General features: G+C 48.7%; 1 protein-coding gene across 2 annotated transcripts in view; it reads right to left on the bottom strand.

Moving 5' to 3' along the window:
- Ephx1 (epoxide hydrolase 1) overlaps positions 1–20,635 on the bottom strand; it is a 31,954-nt gene that overhangs the window by 7,792 nt on the left and 3,527 nt on the right. The window contains exons 1-3 of one of the 2 annotated variants that reach the window (XM_074048854.1): positions 8,468–8,636; positions 5,209–5,396; positions 3,657–3,837 (exon numbers count right to left, since the gene is read on the bottom strand). In XM_074048854.1, the coding sequence (XP_073904955.1) occupies positions 3,657–3,837; positions 5,209–5,391 (364 nt within the window). In that variant the 5' untranslated portion in view covers positions 5,392–5,396; positions 8,468–8,636. Of the gene's footprint in view, positions 1–3,656; positions 3,838–5,208; positions 5,397–8,467; positions 8,637–20,635 lie in introns of those variants that run through there. The other variant, XM_020171506.2, reaches the window with a different exon arrangement.

Consider the following 20,635-nt stretch of genomic DNA (forward strand, 5'->3'; position numbering starts at 1 on the left):
CCAGATCCAAAGTGTGGTTTCTACAGAGTGCCTATCGCTTCCCGCCATCATAAAGGAGCAAAGTCTTCAACTGAACCATCGTAAGTCGGGGACTGGCGGTACTGTGCGTGCATGAATATAAAGGTCTCAGAATGAACTCCCAAGTGCACAAGGTAACTGTCCCTGAGCAGGACAATCAAATGCTTCCTGTGCTTCCTAACTGTTCTACAATGGACATACATTAAGTGCATAACAGTTTTTACACACACAAATACATTGAAGTAAGAATGTATCATTATCCCATTATAAAAATAAACTTTTAAAATTTTCAAAATTACTGAGTCATGAAAATAGTGTTTGTTTCTTTTGTGGTGCTGGGGGTGGTGTGCGCTGAGCCCCAGTCTGCCCTGCAGTACTGGTAACCATGGGCTCTGTCAGCACAGTGGGTCTAGAGCATCAGTGGAACCCCACACCTGACCCGCTACGCCCCAGGCCTGGCACCCCGCCCTCACTCTGCTTCTGTGACCTGCCTCATTAGGTACCTCTCAGACATGAATCATGAGGTACTGTCCTCAGACTGGTCATGTTGCTTAGCATAATGTCCTCAAGGCTTATTGGAGATGTCACATTGTGTAGGGGTTTCTTCCTCCCTGAGGCCTGGGTAATATGGCATGTCCACATGTAATGGAGTCTTATTCAGATTTCCTGGTTTTAACCTAAGGTCTTTTTTCTGTCCCCGGACCCTGTACAGGACACCATGGAACATATAGTCATCACACCTTCTTAGGCTCCTCTTAGCTGTGACTATTCTGCTTTTAAAAAATACTTAGAGAACATAACTCCCTTTTAACAAAAACAGAACACTATAGCTGTTCTATTTTGGAACCTTACTTTTCTTTCACTTAAGAAGATACCCATGGTGTCCTTCTATGTTGCTAAATTTACTCCTATCCTAAAGTCTATTTTAGTAGGTAGTCTTATCTTTTTTTGGAACATGCTGCATGATGGGACATTATTTTTAAGTCATATTCTACCAATTCGTCAGTTTAAGAAGAAATCCACATCCCGGCTTGCATCCACACAGGCTCTCTGGAATTCTGCAGAAGGAAGCCAATGCTGTCTGGGCCGGGAGGCCTGGAGAGTGGACACTTCCTTTCCTCTGTGTGCCCTTCTGTTCCTTTACATTCTAAATATTTGCACTGTAGCATGAAGACATCTTCTCATTAACACTGCTGCTGAGCATGGACCCTGTGCTAAGCACACGCTCTGCACTGAGCCACACGCCAGCCCAAGGGGTTTGTTCAAGCTACACTGCGTGGCTGACCCTGTGGGCTTTGGTGAAGCAAATGCCACCCTGGGTTTCCCACAGGTGTGTAACACCCTCAGGATGCTCTATGGCAGGGCACTGGGTCAGAATGCAGCTGAGCTGTGCTCATGTGGCTGGGCGGTGGGTAGTGAGGGGAGGATGTGGGGGTGTCACAGGCAGCGGCTGGAGGGAAGGGAAAGGGACGGGCAATCTCCCCCACTGTGGACAGGGTGGGGTTGGACTTGCCCAGCGGCCTCTGAAGCCCTGAGAGTTGGTGCAATGGAAACAGGACTCCTCCCTGGAGGCCCAGGACATGGTGGGCCTGGAGGCTCACCAGATTGAGCAGGGAGGTAGCAGTAGCAGGGAGGCCAATGGACAAGTGGACAATACACTGGGTACGGATCAGACGTTGTGAGAAGCCAGGGGCATGGGAGCAGAGAGGGGACAGAAGGGGCTCTAAAAAGGCTTGCATGAGGGAGGAGGGTGGCAGGAAACAGTGAGGGAGGAGCCCTCTTGGACCAACCCCAGCCTGGAGGTCCAGCAAAGCAGAATGCTTTCTGAGGCTGGAGGCTGCTGACTGGTATTTGGTGGCAGGGCAGAGAACCATGAACCCAGGCCAGGGAAAAGACTGTCCTACAAAGCCCAGACAGGCTGCCAGGGTGAAGCTGTCCTCTTTGGGCCACTTGCACCTTGAGAGGCCTGTGCCGTAAACACTCAGGGACCTCTGAAGTCCAGAGGGGTCAGTGGAGTGAGGCTTTGGCCCCAAGCTTGCAGCCCCGGAAGGGAAGCAGCCCTTTGTGGGTGCTTGGCTGTCCTGTTCCCTCCTCCTTGGGCCACCTGTCCCACAAGCCTAGGAAACTCAGCAGCACCCCCTGCAGGACGTCCTCCTCACACTTCAAGGAGGAATGCAGGATTCCAAAGCTGCTGTGACCCCCTCTCCATAGCACGCCCTCTACCTGTGTTGTAACTGCCTAGGAATTTTGGACCTGACAGCAGGAACCCACCTCTCTTACTGTACCCCCACTCCAGTGCAACACCTGGGGTCAGGGAGTGCCCTGTTGCTTGCTATCTGCTGGATGGACCCTTGGAGCTGGGGAAAGAGGGTCCAAGTGAAACTCCAGGAAGCCCAGGGTGCTAAGTGGTGCCCGTTGTACATTATGTATGACCACCTGTGTGTGACCGCAGAAGACACAGGAAAGGCCCAGCAGCACTCATGGTCAGTGCCAATGATGGTGGTGGTGGTGGTGGCTGAGGCCGAGGGATTGCTTGAGCCCAGGAGTTTGGGCCAGCCTGGGAAACATAGGGAGATAATGTCTCAAATAAAAGAGAAGACCAAGGTCTTGAATAGACAGTTGTGCAAATATCTAAAAATGGCCAATATGTACATGAACAGATGTTCAACGTCACTCATCGTGAGGGAAAGGAAAGTCCAAGCACCATGAACAAAAGGAAACAAAACAGAGAACACCGTGAGATGCCACTGTGTACACGTTAGGGTGGTTACCAATGGGGGAATCAACCAGGAATGGTGGTGCAACTCTACACTCCCAACACTCAGGGGCTCAGGCAGGAGTTTGTAAGATCCCTTCTCAGCAGAAAAAAGAGGGCCATGGTGGCACAACCTGTCATCCTTGCTTCAGTAGGAAGCTTAAAAAAGGACTCTGGTCCAGGCCAGCCTGGGAGAAAAACGAGGCCGTAGCACCAAAAACACACGATCAATAAGGGCTGGAAGTGTAGCTCAAGCGGTAGAGCACCTGCCTAGCAAGCAGAAAGTCCTGAGTTCAAACCCCAGTACTGCCAAAGCCAACCAAACAAAATTAACAGCAGAGCTCTGGTTTTCCTTAAGCATTTCCCTATTTGGTCTTAAGTCTGTCTGTGGTTAATAATGATTTTCATTAAGGAAATTAGGAACTCATCTCAAATGATCCTGGCGACATCTTCCCAAGCAAAATATGAGACACCTTCTCTTCCTGGTGAGGCCGTGTGCTGACCTGTGGTATGGCTGTACATGTAGTCCAGTGCTGCGGAGACTGGACAGGTGAGCACAGCCTTGTCCAGCAGAGCTGGACATCCTGCAGCCCACGCCTTCAAGAAGGGGCAGAGGTGACCAGGCATCCATGCCCTCGTCTTCCTCCTTAGCCTCCCCCACGGCAGCTTCCTCATTGGACTGGATTCTGCATTTCTCAGGCCTTAAAATTATTAATGTACTTCCTGTCTAGTTCTATACACCCATGGTTGTTGACATGTGGCATTATTTTTGCATTCTGGCAAGATGAAAGCTGATTACATCAGGTGACCTGCCATTGGGTCAAGGTTCCCACAGAGGTGTCTGCTCCTGGGACTCACAGCCCCAGGTGTTCTGGAAGCTTACCTTCGATCTTTGTCTTGAAGTGAGGGTACTTGTTGAGAATCTCCACCTGCTTCCTCCAGTCAAACTCATTCCGCCAGTAGGACAGGACTTTCTTCAGGTAGTTGGAGTTGAACCCGTAATGGAAGCGACTGTCCTCCAGAGGTGCGGTCCAGCGGAAGTTATCGATCCTCTGGTGTAGGTCCTGGAGTGAGGAGAGGGACGGGTGACCAGAGCCCAAGAGAGAGCTTGTTTCCACAATGGAGAGCGCGGCCTGCAGGATAAGGTGCTGCACACCTTCACCATGGCAGCCAAACAAACCTTGTGACTGTGCCCAGGTTGTGCCTGTTCTTCACTGCAGAACCTCTCTCTCTCTCTCTCTCTCTCTCTCTGCAGCACTAGAGTTTGAACTCAGGGTTTCATGGGGCCTCAGTTGGGGAAGTTCACGTTCGCTCACTGAGTGGCCCATGTCCCCTTTCCCAGACATTCGTCCCGAGTGCTTTGGCCAACCCCAAGCACATTTGGGAAATCTTAGACTTTTTTAGAGTCCTGTAGAATCCTCTACAGGAATAACCCTCAGAGCTCAGCTTCCACCATCAATACCGAAGCCCTAGAAGTCCTCACACGGGGGCCTCAGCCTGCTGTCTCTTGGGCTTAGGCCAGCTTCTATTTTGAAATCCCTTCCTCCTCTCAACTCTTGTGATCCTTTACCACTCGCTCTTCTGATCTCTGGGTTAATTGCCTTCGTGCGTGACCCTTCCTCACCTCAGCATGGTAGCTCTCTGAGGGAAGGGACTTGTCTTCTCTCAAGACTCAGAAGACTGCTGCACCCAGGAGGTGCACAGGCACCCCAGAGCAAAGGAAGAATGGGCAGGGCTGTGCCAGGTCAGGCCGCCCCTCTCCCCCCGCCAGCCCTGTTCAAGCCTCTCTCCTCCACGAGGCTCCTCCTCTATGCTCCCACACCACTGGACACCTCCTTCCTGTCTCCATCTCTGTGTGGAGGAAGGGGCAGTGGCCTTTGAGTTAGACTTGAGCTCAAACCCTTTGGCTTGTAGTCTTGGACTCCTGTCCTCCAGACAAACTGGTGTGCCTCTCTGCACTTCAGTTCCCACTCTGTGAGCTCGCAGCACCAGACAACCCTGACAGGGAAAGAATGGGCCCAGGAGTAGCTAATGCACAGTAGGTGCTACAAAGCACTGGCCCTACCATATTTCCTAGGGCACCACCTCACTGCATGCAGGGCCTACACCTGGGCCCCAGGGGCACCTGCTCTCTGTCTCGGGGGACAGGCAGGGGTGGACGCAGTTGCTTTCTGTGACCTGTGGTGCACACAGGGGTGCAGCTGGCAGCCCCCTCCTCCTGGGCACTGCTGGGCTTTGGCAATGGGAAGGTACAGGTGGGTTGGGGTGAGGGAGCTGCACCCACCCTGTGGGAGAAGAGCAGACAGGAGGAAGCACCCAAGAAGGCTCTCTTCCTAAGCCCCCTGCCTCCACCTGAGCCAGCTCCAGCATGGTTGGGGACCACAGCAGGACGCACCCACCTGCCTCTGCAGCCCACCTGGGAAAAGGGGTCTTACCTTGATCTCCTCATCTGACGTTTCCACCTTGAAGGGGCGGATGCTCTCGTCCTCCCTGGCTGTGGGCTTTGCCCCGGGCCCCCACCACCCATCTTCAAGTGCCAAAGTTTCCTCCTTGTTCCAGGAGATATACCGGTAGATGAGAAAGCCCAGCACTGAGGCGAGGAGAATTTCCAGAAACATGATTCCTGCAACGAGAAGGAAAAGCTATCAACAAGAGATCACCAGCCAGGACTTGGTGTTTCCTACAGGCTACTCCCAGATCCCTCCCCACCCGATACCTGGCTTCATTCATATTTGTTCTGTGAAAGAAATGTGAAAGTTGCCAGAATCAAAATGGAGTTGCTTGTGCCAGCCTGATCAGAAAACCTACAGAAAGCCTGAAGCCCAGTTTATGAAAAAAGGGTTCTTTTGCACAACTCATGATAACTGCCATGAGACTGCCAAAGCCACAAGCCTGCCCAGAGGCCACAGGACCTTCTACAAAAGTGCTTCTACAGACACCTGAATGGACACTGTCCCTTCAACTGCAGACTGAGGCCTCTTTCCGTATAAATCCGTTGTCCTAGGATTATTGTGTCAAAACATCTGATGTCATGTTTCTTTGTTAGTGAATTTGCTTTTGGTGCTGGGAACACAACCCAGGGCTTCTACATGCAAGGGAAGACTCCACACTGAGCCACCCCCAGTCCACACTCCTTATTTCTGCCTTTAAGAATCTCTCCTTTCCTCAGTCTCTTTGAATACACCATGGTTTACTATGGCATGTTCTCTGCTACTTCTAAATAAATATCAGTATTCTTTGGAAAATCTCTGGTTTGTTTATTGTTTGAGACAGGGAATGGCTATGTTGTCTAGGCTGGTTTAGAATTCCTGGACTCAATCAGTCCTCCTGTCTCAGCCTCCCTGGCACCTGCGACTATAGGCATGTGTCACCATGTCTGGCTGATTGCTTTGTCATTTAGGTGGATAGTCCTGTTATAAATTATATATATATAACAGAAAAATTGGAAAACAATAGAGAGAGAAAATCATCCATATCCCACTAAGCTATGAACATTGTAACCACAGTGGGAACACACAAGTGTGGTCAGCTCTTGCCCAGCCTGGGAGGCTGCTGGAGGCTGCACTTCTGAGGCCTGGTGCTTCTGGGCATTCTAGTATCTCTGTTCAGGTTTCTCTCCATGCCTCTTGCCTCTCTTGCTGGACAGCCAATGGCTCTTCTGAGTTTGGAGGCAGAGGGATGGGGTATGAGGCTTGGCTTGTGTGGCTTGGCCCCTTGCTCTCTCTTTGAGAGGGGGCTGTCCTCATGGTGGACAAAGGCTAGGAAGGAGGTCAGAAGGGCTGGGAAATTAAGTTAGGTGGGGTGGGGATATGGTAGTGTGGCCAACTGTGGCCACACATTTTACCTACCTGCATGTTTAACAGCTTTATTGAAATTTAATTCATACTATCAATACAATAGCATTTATGTTATTATAATTTGCCCACTCCAAGTGGGCTTGAGTGTATTCACAGGTATGTGCAAACCAAAACAAAGCCAAATTTAGGACATTCCATCACCACAAAGAGGTGCACACTCCTCCGTCACCCCACCCTCCCTGGGGAACAACCAACCCACTTGGCATGGCTACAGACTTGTTCCATTTCATGTAAACTCAGCTGTGCTCTAATCCCCTTTGTCTGACTCAGTGCCTTTTTTTCCCAGAAGGGGAAGAAAGAACTTGGTCTGTTCTGACCAGTACCAGGAAGACACCAGCCCAGCACTGGGCTGGCTCCCTGTCTCCCATCTCCCCAGGAAAGCAGCTCACAGCACTTTCAGGAATGCCATCCTCAGCCCAAGGCCCAAGGCAGGAGGAGACTGTGCTGGGAAACACCACTGTGCGCTCTGTTTGCTACGTTAGATGTTCAGCATCTGGCTGGGCGTTTGCAGAGGCTCCAGGCCTGCTCCTACCAAGAGCTGCCCTTTAAGCTGAGAACTGGGCCACAGGAGCCAATCCAGAGATACTGGTCCATGAGAGCCGGAGCTTCTGCAGAGACTCAGCCAGGCTTGGGTCACCTGCCTCCTGCTGCCCAGTGGGAATCTAACGTGGAAACTGGTTGTTTGGGGCAGGGAACCCCACTTCCATCCTCCAACCTGGAGCCACCTCTGATCCTTCTTTCCCACCCATTCATCTATCACCAGGCACAGGCACTATGCAGCCCTCCATGCCCAACCTCAACCTGACCAGAGACCTCATCACCCCAAATTTCAACTGCGACGGCACCCCAAACCTCACCAGTCAGAGGCACCGGCGCACTTCTTAGAACCCCTGCAGCCATCTCTGGAAGCGTACCCTGGGGACCCAGACTTCAACTTCAACTGCCTCCCTCTGAATGGCTCAGGTCTCAGTGACTTGCTCACCCCACACACAGATGTGGATGGTAGTGTTGGCATGCATTCTACCACCAGCCTCCACGGGCCAGGCTTTCAACTTTCAATCCCAGGCTCCACCAGTGTCTGTCCCCAGGTTCCTTGAGTGTGACAGCTGATCAGACAGGCGTCTGGGACCAGCATTCCTTCCATTAAAGAAGGCCAGAAAGCTGGGCGCCAGTGGTTCCTGTCTGTAACACAGCTACTCCCAAGGCAGAGATCAGGAAATAATTCCAAAATCCCATCTCCAAAATCCCCAGCACAAAAGAGGGATGGTGGAGTGTACAAGTGGTAGAGTGCCTGCCTGGCAAGCATGAGACACTGAATTCAAATCCCAGTATTTCCACACACACCCCTAAAACAAAACAAGGCCAGGATTGGCTGGAGATGAGCTCTGGTTCTGAAGAACTCAGAAAACGTACACAGGCTTCTTGCGTTTCCAGAGAGACCCTGGGAGATCCTGTGCTTTGAGAAGCTGGAGAAGCTGCAGCATCTGTGGCGTTGAAGGGAGGACAAGCTGGGACTGTGGGCGCAGGGGCGCAGGGGGACAGGTGGAGGGCAGAGCTGCCCCAGCCGCTGGGCAGATGTGTGCAGCTCACTGGCCCTGGCCCAACCCATTATAAACCCATTTCCAGAAGGCAACACAGTCTTGGTCCTTGTCCCAAGCTCTAGTGCTGAGAACCACAGGCGCACAGAGAAGTGCCGTGACAAAGTTTGTAGCAGTGGTGGTGCAGCACTGCAAGCAGGTAAGACGAAGTTTGCATGTGGCTAGCAAGGCAGCTGCAAGCACAGTGAACACTGAGCCAGGGTCACCTCCCAGGTGACTTGACACTCAGCCTTCCTTACCTAACTTGAGCAGGAAGAGCCCAAGAGCACTGCTGCCAAGCCCTCCTAGGCCATAAATGCCCGGCTTTCCCTTTTCTGCTTCCTCTGTCCACCGGGCTCCAAGTCCTCACCCTTGGGTCTCCTCTCTGACAGCAGAGCTGTGCAGCTCCACACACAGTGACACTTTAGAGCCTGTGGGAGAGGCGGGGCAGCCGCAGGAGTGCGTCCCGCCCACCCGAGGCCCCTGCCTACACTTGCACTGTCGTGATGACTCAGCTGATCTGGTATGTACACAGTGTGGTCATCGGCCCTGGACCTGGAACCAGGCTGACCCCAGACAGACTCCTGAAACATCAGCGCCTGAGACCCACCTGAACAAAGGGAGGGCATCCGGGCAAAGGGCTATGATGTGCCTGGGGAAACGGCAGTGGTTCCCCTGTGTGGCTTCAGTTGATGGTCATCTGCGGTCTGCAAGTGTTCAATGGAAGATTTCAGAAATAATTGTTTCCAACTGATTGTGCGAATGGAGTTAGCACGATGAACTCTTCCTTATCCTGATCCATCCTCTACCCCAGGTTGGAAATCACTCTTCATCCAACATAGTCACACTGTATACACTAGGCACTGTCCAGGTATGCTTACTGTACGCACTAGGCTTTGTCTGCGTGTTCTCTTTGAATATACTAGGCATTGTCCACATAGTCACACTGTATACACTATGCATTGTCCACATGCCCTCATTGTATATACCAGGCCATCTCCACATATCCACGCTGTGTACACTAGGCACTGTCCAGTTACGCTTACTGTATACACTAGGCATTGTCCAGGCATTCGGCACCTCTCTCAGTTATCGGATGGACTGTCACAGCATCCCAGTGCTCATGTTCAAGTGACTCTTAGTTCATGTAATCATGGTCCCAAAGCACAAGAGCAGTGATGCTGGCAATTTCTTTACAGTATAGTGTTACAAACAGTTGTATTGCTATAGTTGTTACTCTCTCGCTGTGCTGAATTATAAACTAAACTTCATCATAAGTATGTATAGGAAAAACAGTATCTTAATAGGGTCAGTACCATCTCTAGCTAAGGCATCCATGGGTGTCATGGAACATGCACCCCTCCAGCAGGGGGACTATTGTACATCTAGGCCAGAGGGCAAAGTCACAGATTGAAAGGGAAATAGAAAACCTCTATCTCACTGGCAGAATGGCTTAAGTGGTAAAAGCTCTATCTCTTGCATTCTAGTTAAGATAACAAGAATATTAGTACTTTGCTCAAAGTGGGTTTTACTGCAGTTCCTTTCCCGCTGAGTAACCTCTGCCCTTTCTTTAACAGCAGGTATTAAATACACACAAAGAAAGGTGTTCCAGATTAGCCCAGAGTAGCCTTGACCTGGTGGTGGTAGTGGTGGAGGGTAGTGGAGGAGTGTGACAATCCATGAGACAGGCAAACTCACCAAGGAGGCACAAGTCATAGAGGACCCCAACAGCTCAGGAAGGAAGAGCAAGAATTGAATGGGACTGCATCAAATTAAAAAGCTTCTGCACAGCAAAGGAAATAATCAACAGAGTGAAGACAGCTCACAGAATGGGAGAAAATCCTTACCAGCTATTAACCCGACAGGACTAATACACAAAATATATAAAGAAATGTTAAAAGCTGACAACAAAAGAACAAGTAATCCAGTCAATAACTAGGCAAATGACTGAACAGACACTTTCTCAAAAGAAGTACAAAGAGCCCATAAATATATGAAAAACTGTTCCACGTTTTAGCCATGAGGGAAATGCAAAGCAGAACAGCACTGAGATTCCATCTCACCCCATTGAGAATGGCAATCATCAAGAAAACAGAAAAACAAATGCTGGTGAGGATGAGGGGAAAGGAACTCTACACTGCTGGTGGGACTGTAAATTAGTACTGCCAGGAAGGAAAACAGTATGAGGTTCCTCAAAAGACTAAAAAAGAACATTACATGATCCACCTGTACCACTCCTGGGTGTATAGTTGAAGAAAGGAAGCAGCACACAATAGACACCTGCACACCCATGTTTACTGCAGCACTATGCACAGTAGGCAAGCTATGATGCCTAGGTACCCGCCTGGGACAAGTGGATAAAGAACACATGGTACCACTCAGCCACGAAGGGCAAAGTCATGTCGTCTGCAGGAAAACGGATGGACATGATGAGTAAAATGAACTCAGACCCAGAAAGGCAAAGATCCTATGTTTTCTCTCGTATTTCCTCTAGGGAGAAAATAAAGTAGAAGAGGGACTATTAGGAAAGGGGGGAGGAGAAAGGGGTATAAGAGAAGGCACTAGGGAGGTAGATAAGATCAAACCACGATATATTCACTTTGGAAATGTCACAGTGAAACCCATTAATTCGTACAAGTAGTATGTGTTAATAATTACAATAAAAGAGGTAAACAGCAGAAACCTAGAAACAAAAGCAATTAAGATAGTGTACAATTCGGCAGTGGGTGACAGTGTTTTCCAGCACTGCAAAAAGAAAAAGAAGAAGAAAAAGAAAACAAAAAAAGCATGGTACCCTTCTCAAGAAAATGATTAGCCAGCTTAAATCATTTAAAAAACAAAACAAAACAAACAAAAAAACAGCCTGAGGTCGGACCCAGTGGCTCACACCTGTAATCCTAGCCACTCAGGAGGCAGAGATCGGGGGATCACAGTTCCAAGCTAGCCCTAGAAAGCAGTTCTAGACCCTATCTTGAAAAACTCTTCACCAAAACAGGGCTGGTGGAGTGGCTCAAGGTGAAAGCCCTGCGTTCAAGCACCAGTATCTGGAAAAAAGAAAAAGAAAAAAAGGCAGCCTGATTTTTTTACACAGATAACTGGAGGATTAGGGTCATTTAGTGAATAAAATTTGATCAGCAACAATTAACCCCATGAGAAGAAATTGGATTTTATACTTTTTAATTCTAGGGCCTTGGAATGTAGCTTGGTGGCAGAATGCCTACCTCATATGTACAAGACCCTGGAACAAAAATCACAAACTTTTATACCTTGAGAAAGATTTTTTTTTTCACCAAATGCATGTATTGTCTATTCAAACACAAAATAATAATAGTTTTTAAACTATGAAAAACATCAAGGGTGACTGTCTTCAATGTGAACCCACAGACATGCTTGAGGTGTTGTGTGACTTTCTTCTGCTCAAGAAGCCAGTGGGACAAAGATGAGTTTGGAAACCCACAGGCACCAGCTGGCCAGAGGCCTGTGACAATATGAGCCTCGATAAGTGATGCAGGGGAACATCAGAAAAGTGGGTACCAGAGAACTGGTGTCAACTGGGGGCCATTCTTTGTGTGCATGTGGCATTCACTGCCAGCTCTGCAGATGCACCTGTCTCTGTCCTAGAGCTCCTCTGAGCTTCACACCTGCACACGCACCTGCCAGCCTGGGTGTCACCAAACGTTCTCCAGTGCATCTAACTGTGCACTGTAATTGTGGCCCCTAACCTTTGCCTTCTGGAGTTCCCTCTCACTGTAGCTCTTACTACTGAGAGTCTCAACTAAAGTTAGGTCTTTTCTGTCAAAGAAGTTAATGTATAACTGTCACTGTGTAGATGTCAGCTACCTCCCCGAATTGCTGCCTACATGCTTGGTGAAACTTGCTTTACCTTGCAAGGTTCTTGCAGTCAAAGAGCTGTTTATCACCAGATGTCCTTATTTCAAACTGCTTGCTTAAAGATGAATATTGCCCAAAAAGAATGTTCTTGTTCTCCCTGCTTCAAGGTCCCCCTTACCCCATATGCCCCACTTTTCTAAGTAACCAGTTGTGAAAACTGTGATCCCAAACCTGTCCATCAGGGTGAGGGTCAAAGAGATAAAAACTGACCTGACTCCCCGCTCAGTGTGTTCTGCCTATCAGATATGATCTGTGGCTGCACCCTTCTGTACAAGTAAAACTTTTCTTTTTGCCTTACTGAGTGACTCTCGAGTTTCTTTGATCATTGTTTGGGAATGGCATTTCTAACACTACCTGCCATCCACTCCATTAACACCCAAGGAGAGGTTCCCTCGGCCCTTGAGATGAAGCAACACTGGTTGATGTGAAATTTGGGCCTGTGTGACCTGACACCACTAGCCACAATCTGTGCTATTTTTCATTTCTTGTGCTCATCCCACTCCCTTATACAGCAGGGTGGGGAGCTGGTTGTTCCTTCCCTCCTCCTTCACTTATACTCCTCTCATCCCTGTACCCCCTTCTCCTGGACCTGTCTAGCACAGTGCACTCTGTTTCCGAGACCCCAGACAGCTATGCCTGCTCACCATAGTAGAGGCCACTAGGTGCCCACTGGCAGGGAGGGACAGTCAACCAAGGACCCTCCTTACACTCAGCAGCTGGCCAGAGGCTCTAGGCCAGCCTTCCACCCTTCATTACTGACCCTGAACTATGGTGGCCCAGCTGTAGAAAGAGCTCTGGGACAGGTCCAAGACTTTGTTTATCTCTGGGCAGGACCTTGGAGCGAAGCCTAGAACAGTTCAGAGCTAGCAAGCAAGTAAAGGGAGAAACGAAGCAAGGAAAGACAAAAATGAAGAGAAGCAAGGGAGAGTGGTTGCAGAGTGGGGGCTGTGAGTAGGCTGATGGTCTCCCCACTCATGTCAGGAGAGAAAAGAAGCACACAGTTTGGATCTACACTTGATGATGGCTGGAGGTCAGCCCAGCTGGTGGTCAGTCTCTTGCTCCTGCTGAGTCCCCACATTGCCACTTGTCAACCATGGAACCTGAGGACAGTAACTGCTTCCCCTCAGAAAGGCCTCAGTCTCCACCTGGTATGGAGGGTCTGGATGGGGGAGGACAGGGACCATATGAGTGGGCCGCCTGCCTTTAGAAAGGGAACAGAGGGGACAGTTACTCCTACAGTGTCGAAAGATCACAGAAACTCATTTACACAGTCCTCTGTCCGCCTAAGAGAAAGCCAACCTGGTCAGGAGCAGTAAGGTCACATTCATTTGGGGCAACTAGGATGGTGATCCAGGAATACGCATATTCAAGCAGCCTCGAAGGTTGTGAGGGGCTGGAAGTCAGTGTGGAATTCTGAGTGGGGCTCAGGTCCACGTGACCTGTAAGAAGAGCTTGAGTGTGGCTTCCATCTGTGGGTAGTTTGGGGGAAGGCTCCATTGTACACAAGGTCAGCAAAGTTTAATCCTGTCTCAAAGGTCAACTGGCAATGGAGGTGGGCTTGTCTGCAGCCAGAGTAAAAGCTTCAGTCCAGGTGTGTCAGAGCTGATTAACAGTGGCCTCCTGGCTCATTTTAAGGGCTCTGAACCACAGCTACTCCATTTTTAATTGCTAGGCATGTGTTTGCCACTGAGTTGCCCCAGCTCTGTTTTGAAGTCAAAATGGTCCTTGATTCTTCCACACAGGTTTGAGTCCTGTAACAGAGGAAGGGCAAGAGATGCCACATTTGTGGGGTTCGTGTGCTAATACTCTGGAGTTTTCCACTGGTTTTTAATGACCAGAAGGGAAAAGTCAAGTGGAGCAGAGCTCAGCTCCTATAAGGACAAGAGTCCCTTCTGTGGACACCCAGTCCTTGGCCTTCTATTGAGCAATGACAAATGGCTATTTCAGGGATGGTGGGAGTGGACCACTTGATACCCCCATTGTTTTCCTTCCCACCCCCGCCCCCCAACTCCTGGAGCTGGTTTTTCCACCCTTTGGTCTGGATGCTTCCTGTATACCTGGGCCTGGCAGAGTAACAGGAGCAGCTTTCTTGTCTGAGCCTAGTGAGTCTTGGGGCAGCTTCCTGCAGGGCAGCCCTGACAAGGGAGAGTTCCCAGTGTTTTTCGGGTTATTTTATGTTGCTGGGGGGAGTTTGCCTGTGGCAATGTCAAGGCTACAAAAAAGGGAAAAGTCCTGGAGGCTAAAAGCACTTACGGAGTTTAAACAAAAGCTCTTAGGGTGAGCTGGGGGTGTGGCTCAGGGCAGAGCTTACCCAGCACTTGCCAGTCCCTGGTTCCATCCCCAGCAAAACAAAACCAACAGAAAAAAAAAAAAAAAAGGAAAGAAGAAAAGAAAAGAAGGAAGGAAGGAAGGAAAAAAGCAAAAGAAAAAAGAAAGGAAAACAAGTCCTGAGGTAACTTTGGAGATGTTCCACCAGACAGGGCGTCTTTGCATCTCTGAGTGTGGCCTTCCTGGCAGGGTCAGGGAATCCTGCCCAAAGGGGCACACAGCAGAGGAGGGCAGGGCTGTTTTACCCCACCTGTTGGCCACTTCTGCTGGACCAGCTCTGGCTTCCTCACAGCCACAACCTGGTCCAACAAGGAGGTCAGAAAAGCTGGAAGGCAGGAAAGTGCATCCATGCCCTGAAAGAATGGGTAAAAGAGGCAGATTGCCCTCCACTGACTGCCCTTCACTTCAGACGCTCAGCCCGTCTTCACAGACAGGCACTGGGCTTGGCCCATCAGCCAAAGTATTTCCTCTACTTTCCAAAATACCCACATCTTGCCAGTTCTAAAGAAGGGGTACAAACTCATGTAACCAGAAAGTCTGCCCTCAAAGTAGCCAAGGTGGCTCTTTCGACAGGCAGTGTGAATCAGCCCAAAATTGAGCAGCCAGAACACAAGTCTGGGGATGGGGGGAGGTGAAGGCCACGCTGTGATAGAACAATAATGTCACCATTTATAATTGGCAGCCATTTTATCCTCAGACTTCACTTGAGAAACTTCCAAGGACAGCCCCGCGCTTAACAGAAATTCCCCCGCTCTAAGACAGCCCCACCCCTACCAGAGACTCCCGTGCACGCGCTAATTTCCTTAACCACCCCTTCTATAAAAGCCACGCCTGGCCCAGAATCGCTGCTGCACCATCTTTCTCCAGCCAGTCTGGCAGTTCGAGCCTGCCATTAAACTTTGCTCTTGGACGTGAGACTTCTCTCATGAGCTTTCTTTGTGAGCGGCGTTTTCCCTAACATTTTGGTGCCGCGACTCAGATCGGGTGAGCTCCCGGCACTGACCTTGCTCTCCCGTCCTCCCCCATCCCATCCCGCGCTCTCTCTCTCTCTCTACTCCCATTCCCTTCCTCCAGGATCTGAGCTGCTTTGCCGGAACCCCTCATCCTAGAAAACGCCACTCCCTCACAGCTCAAGGGAATTTCCTCCATCCCAGAGCGCCTCCAATTGCCATCCACCACCGGCCAATCTTCCCTTAAGGTCCTCTCTTGGTGAGTCCTCGAATGCAGAGCTGTGATCTCTCTCATTTCCTCAAAATCCTAGTGCTAGGTCTCGACTTGCGCTCATCCCTGGGAACCAGGTTCCCCACTAGGGACTGTGGACCACCCCCCCCCATGGTGAAGACGTTCCCTCTGGATGCTCCACATCTCTCTCTCTCTCTCCTGAGGACCTGATATTTTGGGGACGCCTGCCATATCTCTCCTCAGGTCAGGCTTCACCATGGGAGTTGGACCATCCACATTCCTTCAGACTCCCCATTGGGATGTCTCCTGGTCAACCTTGGGCCCCTCTGCCTAATGCCTGATCTTAACCCACAAAAGCTCATTTTTCTCTGTAATCAGACATAGCCCCAATACCCATTAGACAATGCTTCCAAATGGCCACTTAATGGCACTTTCAATCCCAATATTTTAAGGGATCTATGCAATCTCTGAGCGTGCTGGTAAATGGAAGGAACTTTCCTATGCCCGATCCTTTTCCTATCTCTGCATCAAACCCTCTCTCTATACTTTCTGTTCCCCTGCGCAGGTTCTATTAGCCTCTAAACCAGCTTCTAAATGAACCAAATTCTCTCCCAAACCTCCTCCTTCCCCATGTAAGTAGACTTCTTGCACTGTTCTCCCTGCCTGTTTCTTCCTATCTTCCTGAGGGACTTTCCTGTCATGGTGTCAAGCCACTCCTTGCCAACTCTGGCCTCAAGGCGATTCTAGTTCTGGGAGAGTTCATGCTCCCTCCCTGTGGGCTGAGACCAAGCCTGGGTTTATTTTGGTATGCCTCATGCTACGTTGGGGGAGTCCTGTTTGATTATGGCATCTGACAACTGCTTCTCTTCCCCCTCCCATCTAATGCCCCTTTTTCCTGAGACAGCCACCAGAGAGTGGAGGCTTCATGTGGCTGAAAGTGTTCCAGTACCAGTCAATGGCAGAGACCTAGAGGCACAGGTGATTTCTAATCCTTCAGGCATGTGTCATGCCTCCAGGCTCTGCCTTACCTAAGATGTCAGGACACCTTTTCTGCTTCCTCCATGGTCTGACCACGTCCTTTGTCTGCCTTCCCCTCCCTGGGCTTAATGGGACCCCGTTTCCCATGAAAAATTTATAGCATAGTATCTTATGGCTTAAGTTATTCCAACTAGTTTGCCAGGCCTCTCAGTCTAAAGTAACTTTAAATCAGCTGCTTTACAAAAAGCGCTTACAAAAAACTACAGCTGCCATGCTAACGCCCTAACTCTGCTTTCACAAGGGGAGGAGGGAAAGCAAATAGGTGCGCTCACGCACAGCAGGAATGCCGGCCATAGCTAAGAGACCCAACACACATCCTAGGCCGCCACTTCCCCTAGAATAAAATGTGCGCAGAGTACACAGGAAGGGGGAGGGGCAACAGGCCGCAGGGTCAGGCCTAGGCAGTCAGGCTCGATTGTCCCAGGTGTGTATGGAGGGGGTTGGTGCCTTGCACAAGCCCTGCTCCTAGCCCCACCTCACACCTCAGGGCACTGGACCCAAGGTTATAGTCCTAGAAATTGCAGAATGGACTATTATTGGCCCGGGTTGCCCTCTGAATGCCCTTCTCTAACTTTACAGATGATTTATTCCTTTGTTAAAAAGTAGCCTTTATTAAAGAGGTTGCCTGCTGTTAGCTAAAAGACAGGATCCTAACGTTTTGTTCTTTCTAGATGGGACCTGCATCTTCCAGTCTTTGGCTGGTAGATGTTAAAAGCTTTGTACTGAGGCCTGGCCTCACTATGCCTTGGGTGACCAAGAGAAGAGGCCTTCACAGGGTTCCTTAAATTATAATACCATACTCCAATTAGATCTTTTCTATAAAAGGGAAGAAAGTGAACTGAGGTCCCCTATACAAATTTTCTTTCATCTCAGATTGGCTCCACAATTACTATTTAGATACTCAAACGCTGGCCATTCTTTGTAAGCCACAGGATAAACACGGAAAGGAGGACCAGAAAAGCCCCTCATCAATGACAGGGCCCACCCCTACTGCTCCACCCTCTGCCCTACCTTCTAAGCCACCCAATGTTCAGAACCTCCTGATGGGTGCTTCCTCTTCAATAGGTAATGGTAGGAAGAGGGAGAGTCTATGTCCCCTTCCAGGTATCAGATCTAAGGGAAATTAAAAAACATCTGGACAGCTATACTGATGCCCAGACAAATACATCCAAGCCTTTATCTCTGTGATCCAAACCTCTCAATTGACATGAAAAGATATTCTGCTTCTACTAGACCAGACTCTTTCCTCATTAGAAAAGCAATGGGTTCTGGCCCAGGCAGCTCAGGTTGGAAATGATTACCATTTACAATGAACCCCAATAATAGTGGCACCTAAAAACGAAGGAATAAATGTGCCTATACCCACAGGGGCACAGGCAGTCCCCTTAACAGATCTGTGGTGTTAATGTCACTTCAGCCATCTCATAGTAGAAGAAAGTAGTGTAACCTAGACCAGATCCCTCATTCTTCAAGTGAGGAAACTGAGGCTCAAAACAGTTCAGAGACCTGCTCTCCAGAGTGTCTGATGTCAATGTCAAATAACAACTTTACTTTACAGCAATGCCCTAAGGAACCCTTAGCTTTCTACAACATCTTAAGGAGGCTATCAGAAAACATACCACAATGGACCCAGAGTCACAGGTGAGAGAGGTTCTTCTCAAAGATAAATTTCTAACAGTCAGCCCTAGATATTTGTAGAAAACTCAGTCTGTGGGTTAAGGAGAAAAGTCATTGGATCAACTAATACAACTAGCCATGTCTATATACAAAGAGACATGACCTCATTGCTGTCCCCACCTGACTGGGGCCTACATCTGGAGTTTGCTACCACGGTGGACAGGAGGGGCATTTCTGCAGAGAATGCTTAAGGGGGGACAGCCCAGGAGACAGCCCCGCCCCCAACCAGGACCCTGTCCTCTCTGCAAATGTAACCACTGGAGGTCTAAGTGCCCTCACCTCCAGATGGAAGGCAAGGTGCCACGTCCTATGGATTGATGGGTTCTGGCCTGTCCACGCTCCACTTCTTGACATTGATGTTGAGGAACCTCATGGTAGTCATTATGGGAGAAAACCAAAAGATCATTTTCTGGCTAGATAGTGGAACTTGTTTCTCTGTCTTACCTTTCTCTCCCGGTCCCTGGTCCAATGACAAGGTTATCATTTGGGGCATATCTGGCCAGCCCCTAGAGCACTATTTTACCTGGCCTCTTCTGTCACTCTTTCCTCATAGTACCTAAAACTCAAATGTCTCTGCTGGGACAGGATTTACTATCTCAACTAAAAACTCAAATTCTCCTCCCCCCAGGCAGCTATCTCTGCTGCACCCTCCTTCAGGAACAAATAGATTCCACAATGTGGACTGATAAGATGAGTGTATGGTGAGACTGGACAGCCCTCCCTATTCAAATAAAACTCAAAAATCCCTCACAGTTTCCACACCCAAACCAATATTCCCCTCAAGCCTGAGGGACAATGAGGCCTCATGCCTATCATAAATTACTTAAAAAAAAGGGGGGGGGGAACTACTAATTAGTTGCTCCAGCCAATATAATAAATGTAAAATTCTTATAAAATTTAATTTTAAAATACAAGTTACAAAGTAAACAACTAGAAAGGATATAGATAAGAAGTGAATGTATTTTTTGACAAGCTAAAGGAAAAAGTAATGTTTTTAGATGAGAAAGGATTTTGTAAAGAAGGGTTTGTCCCAAAGATTGTTTCAAATAGGAGGGATAAAGACAAGCCATCAAAGGGTTTAGTATGTTATATAAAGGTCTGAGTTAAGTCTTAAAAGTGTATAATAAAAAGCTTCAATGTGTAATAAAGTTAAAGTTGAGTATAATCTAAGAGTTGCCTAAAAGATTTTTAGGGTCATGTCAAACTAAAATCAAATCCTCTATGTCTATGAAATAGCAAGGTTATCTTAATATTGTTCTGCTCTGAGTAACATCTATAAAAAACCATTACAGAGAAAGATTTTATCAAAAAAATTATTTGTATTTTCTGCTGATCTTGTCAAGCTTTAAGTACTACTAAATCAGAGTTTATTTACATATTTGCTTATGTGTCTTAAATGACCACCTGGTAACAGTGTTGTGTCTATACTTTATCTAAACATGGTACAAACATTTACAAAGTTATATAAAAATGAGCTAGAGCTCTCTTTTATCCAAGAGTGTTACATTTAAATCCCGACAGCCCCTGTCTCCCACAGGTCACCTACCTAGGTGTGGCCTTAAAGGAACAGACTCACTTCCTGAGTCATACATGCATCAACCCAATATTCCGTTTCCCAACCCCCATACCATAAAGCAGCTTACAGCTTTCTTGGGAGTTACAGGATTTTGCAAAATTTAGATCCCTAGATATGCAATCCCCTAGTAGACACCTTTTTATGCTCCTCCTAATATTCTTATTTTCATCTTAAATAACGTATGTCCACCCATTTCTCTTAGAAAACTTGCCTCCAACAGACTCTGCTCCTCTGGCTGACTACCTGCTTTACCTTAACCGTCTCAGGGAACTTCTCAGAGAACATGCAGACCAGATCCTGCCCCACCCTATAATAATTTCTGTTAAGCTAGGGGATCTTGTTCTCCTAAAGGATCTTCTACCCTCTCCAATGGGACTTCAGTGGACCAGCCCTCATCTGGTTATTCTCATGACATCCACTGCTGTCAAGCTCAGTGGGATTCCCCAGTGGTGACACCTCTCAAGGAACAATTAAAAAAATGGGGAAGGGAATTGGAGGACCCTTGATTGTCTAGGAAACAACATTTCACAGTGGTTCTCCTGGCCAGTGCCCATCCTGATGCCTGTGTTCTTGCTCTCCTATTCTTGAGCTTCTTCCCTTGTATCATACTGCACGTCTGCTATTGCTAATCAAAAGTTTTACCAGTTGTACCTCCAGAGATATCAACCTACCCGGACACAGGAGCCTGAGGATCTTGCCTCATACAAGGCTCCTGCCAGCAGGAAGCAGCTAAGGA

Source organism: Castor canadensis, chromosome 11 (genome assembly GCF_047511655.1).
Source record: "Castor canadensis chromosome 11, mCasCan1.hap1v2, whole genome shotgun sequence".
NCBI lineage: Eukaryota > Metazoa > Chordata > Mammalia > Rodentia > Castoridae > Castor > Castor canadensis.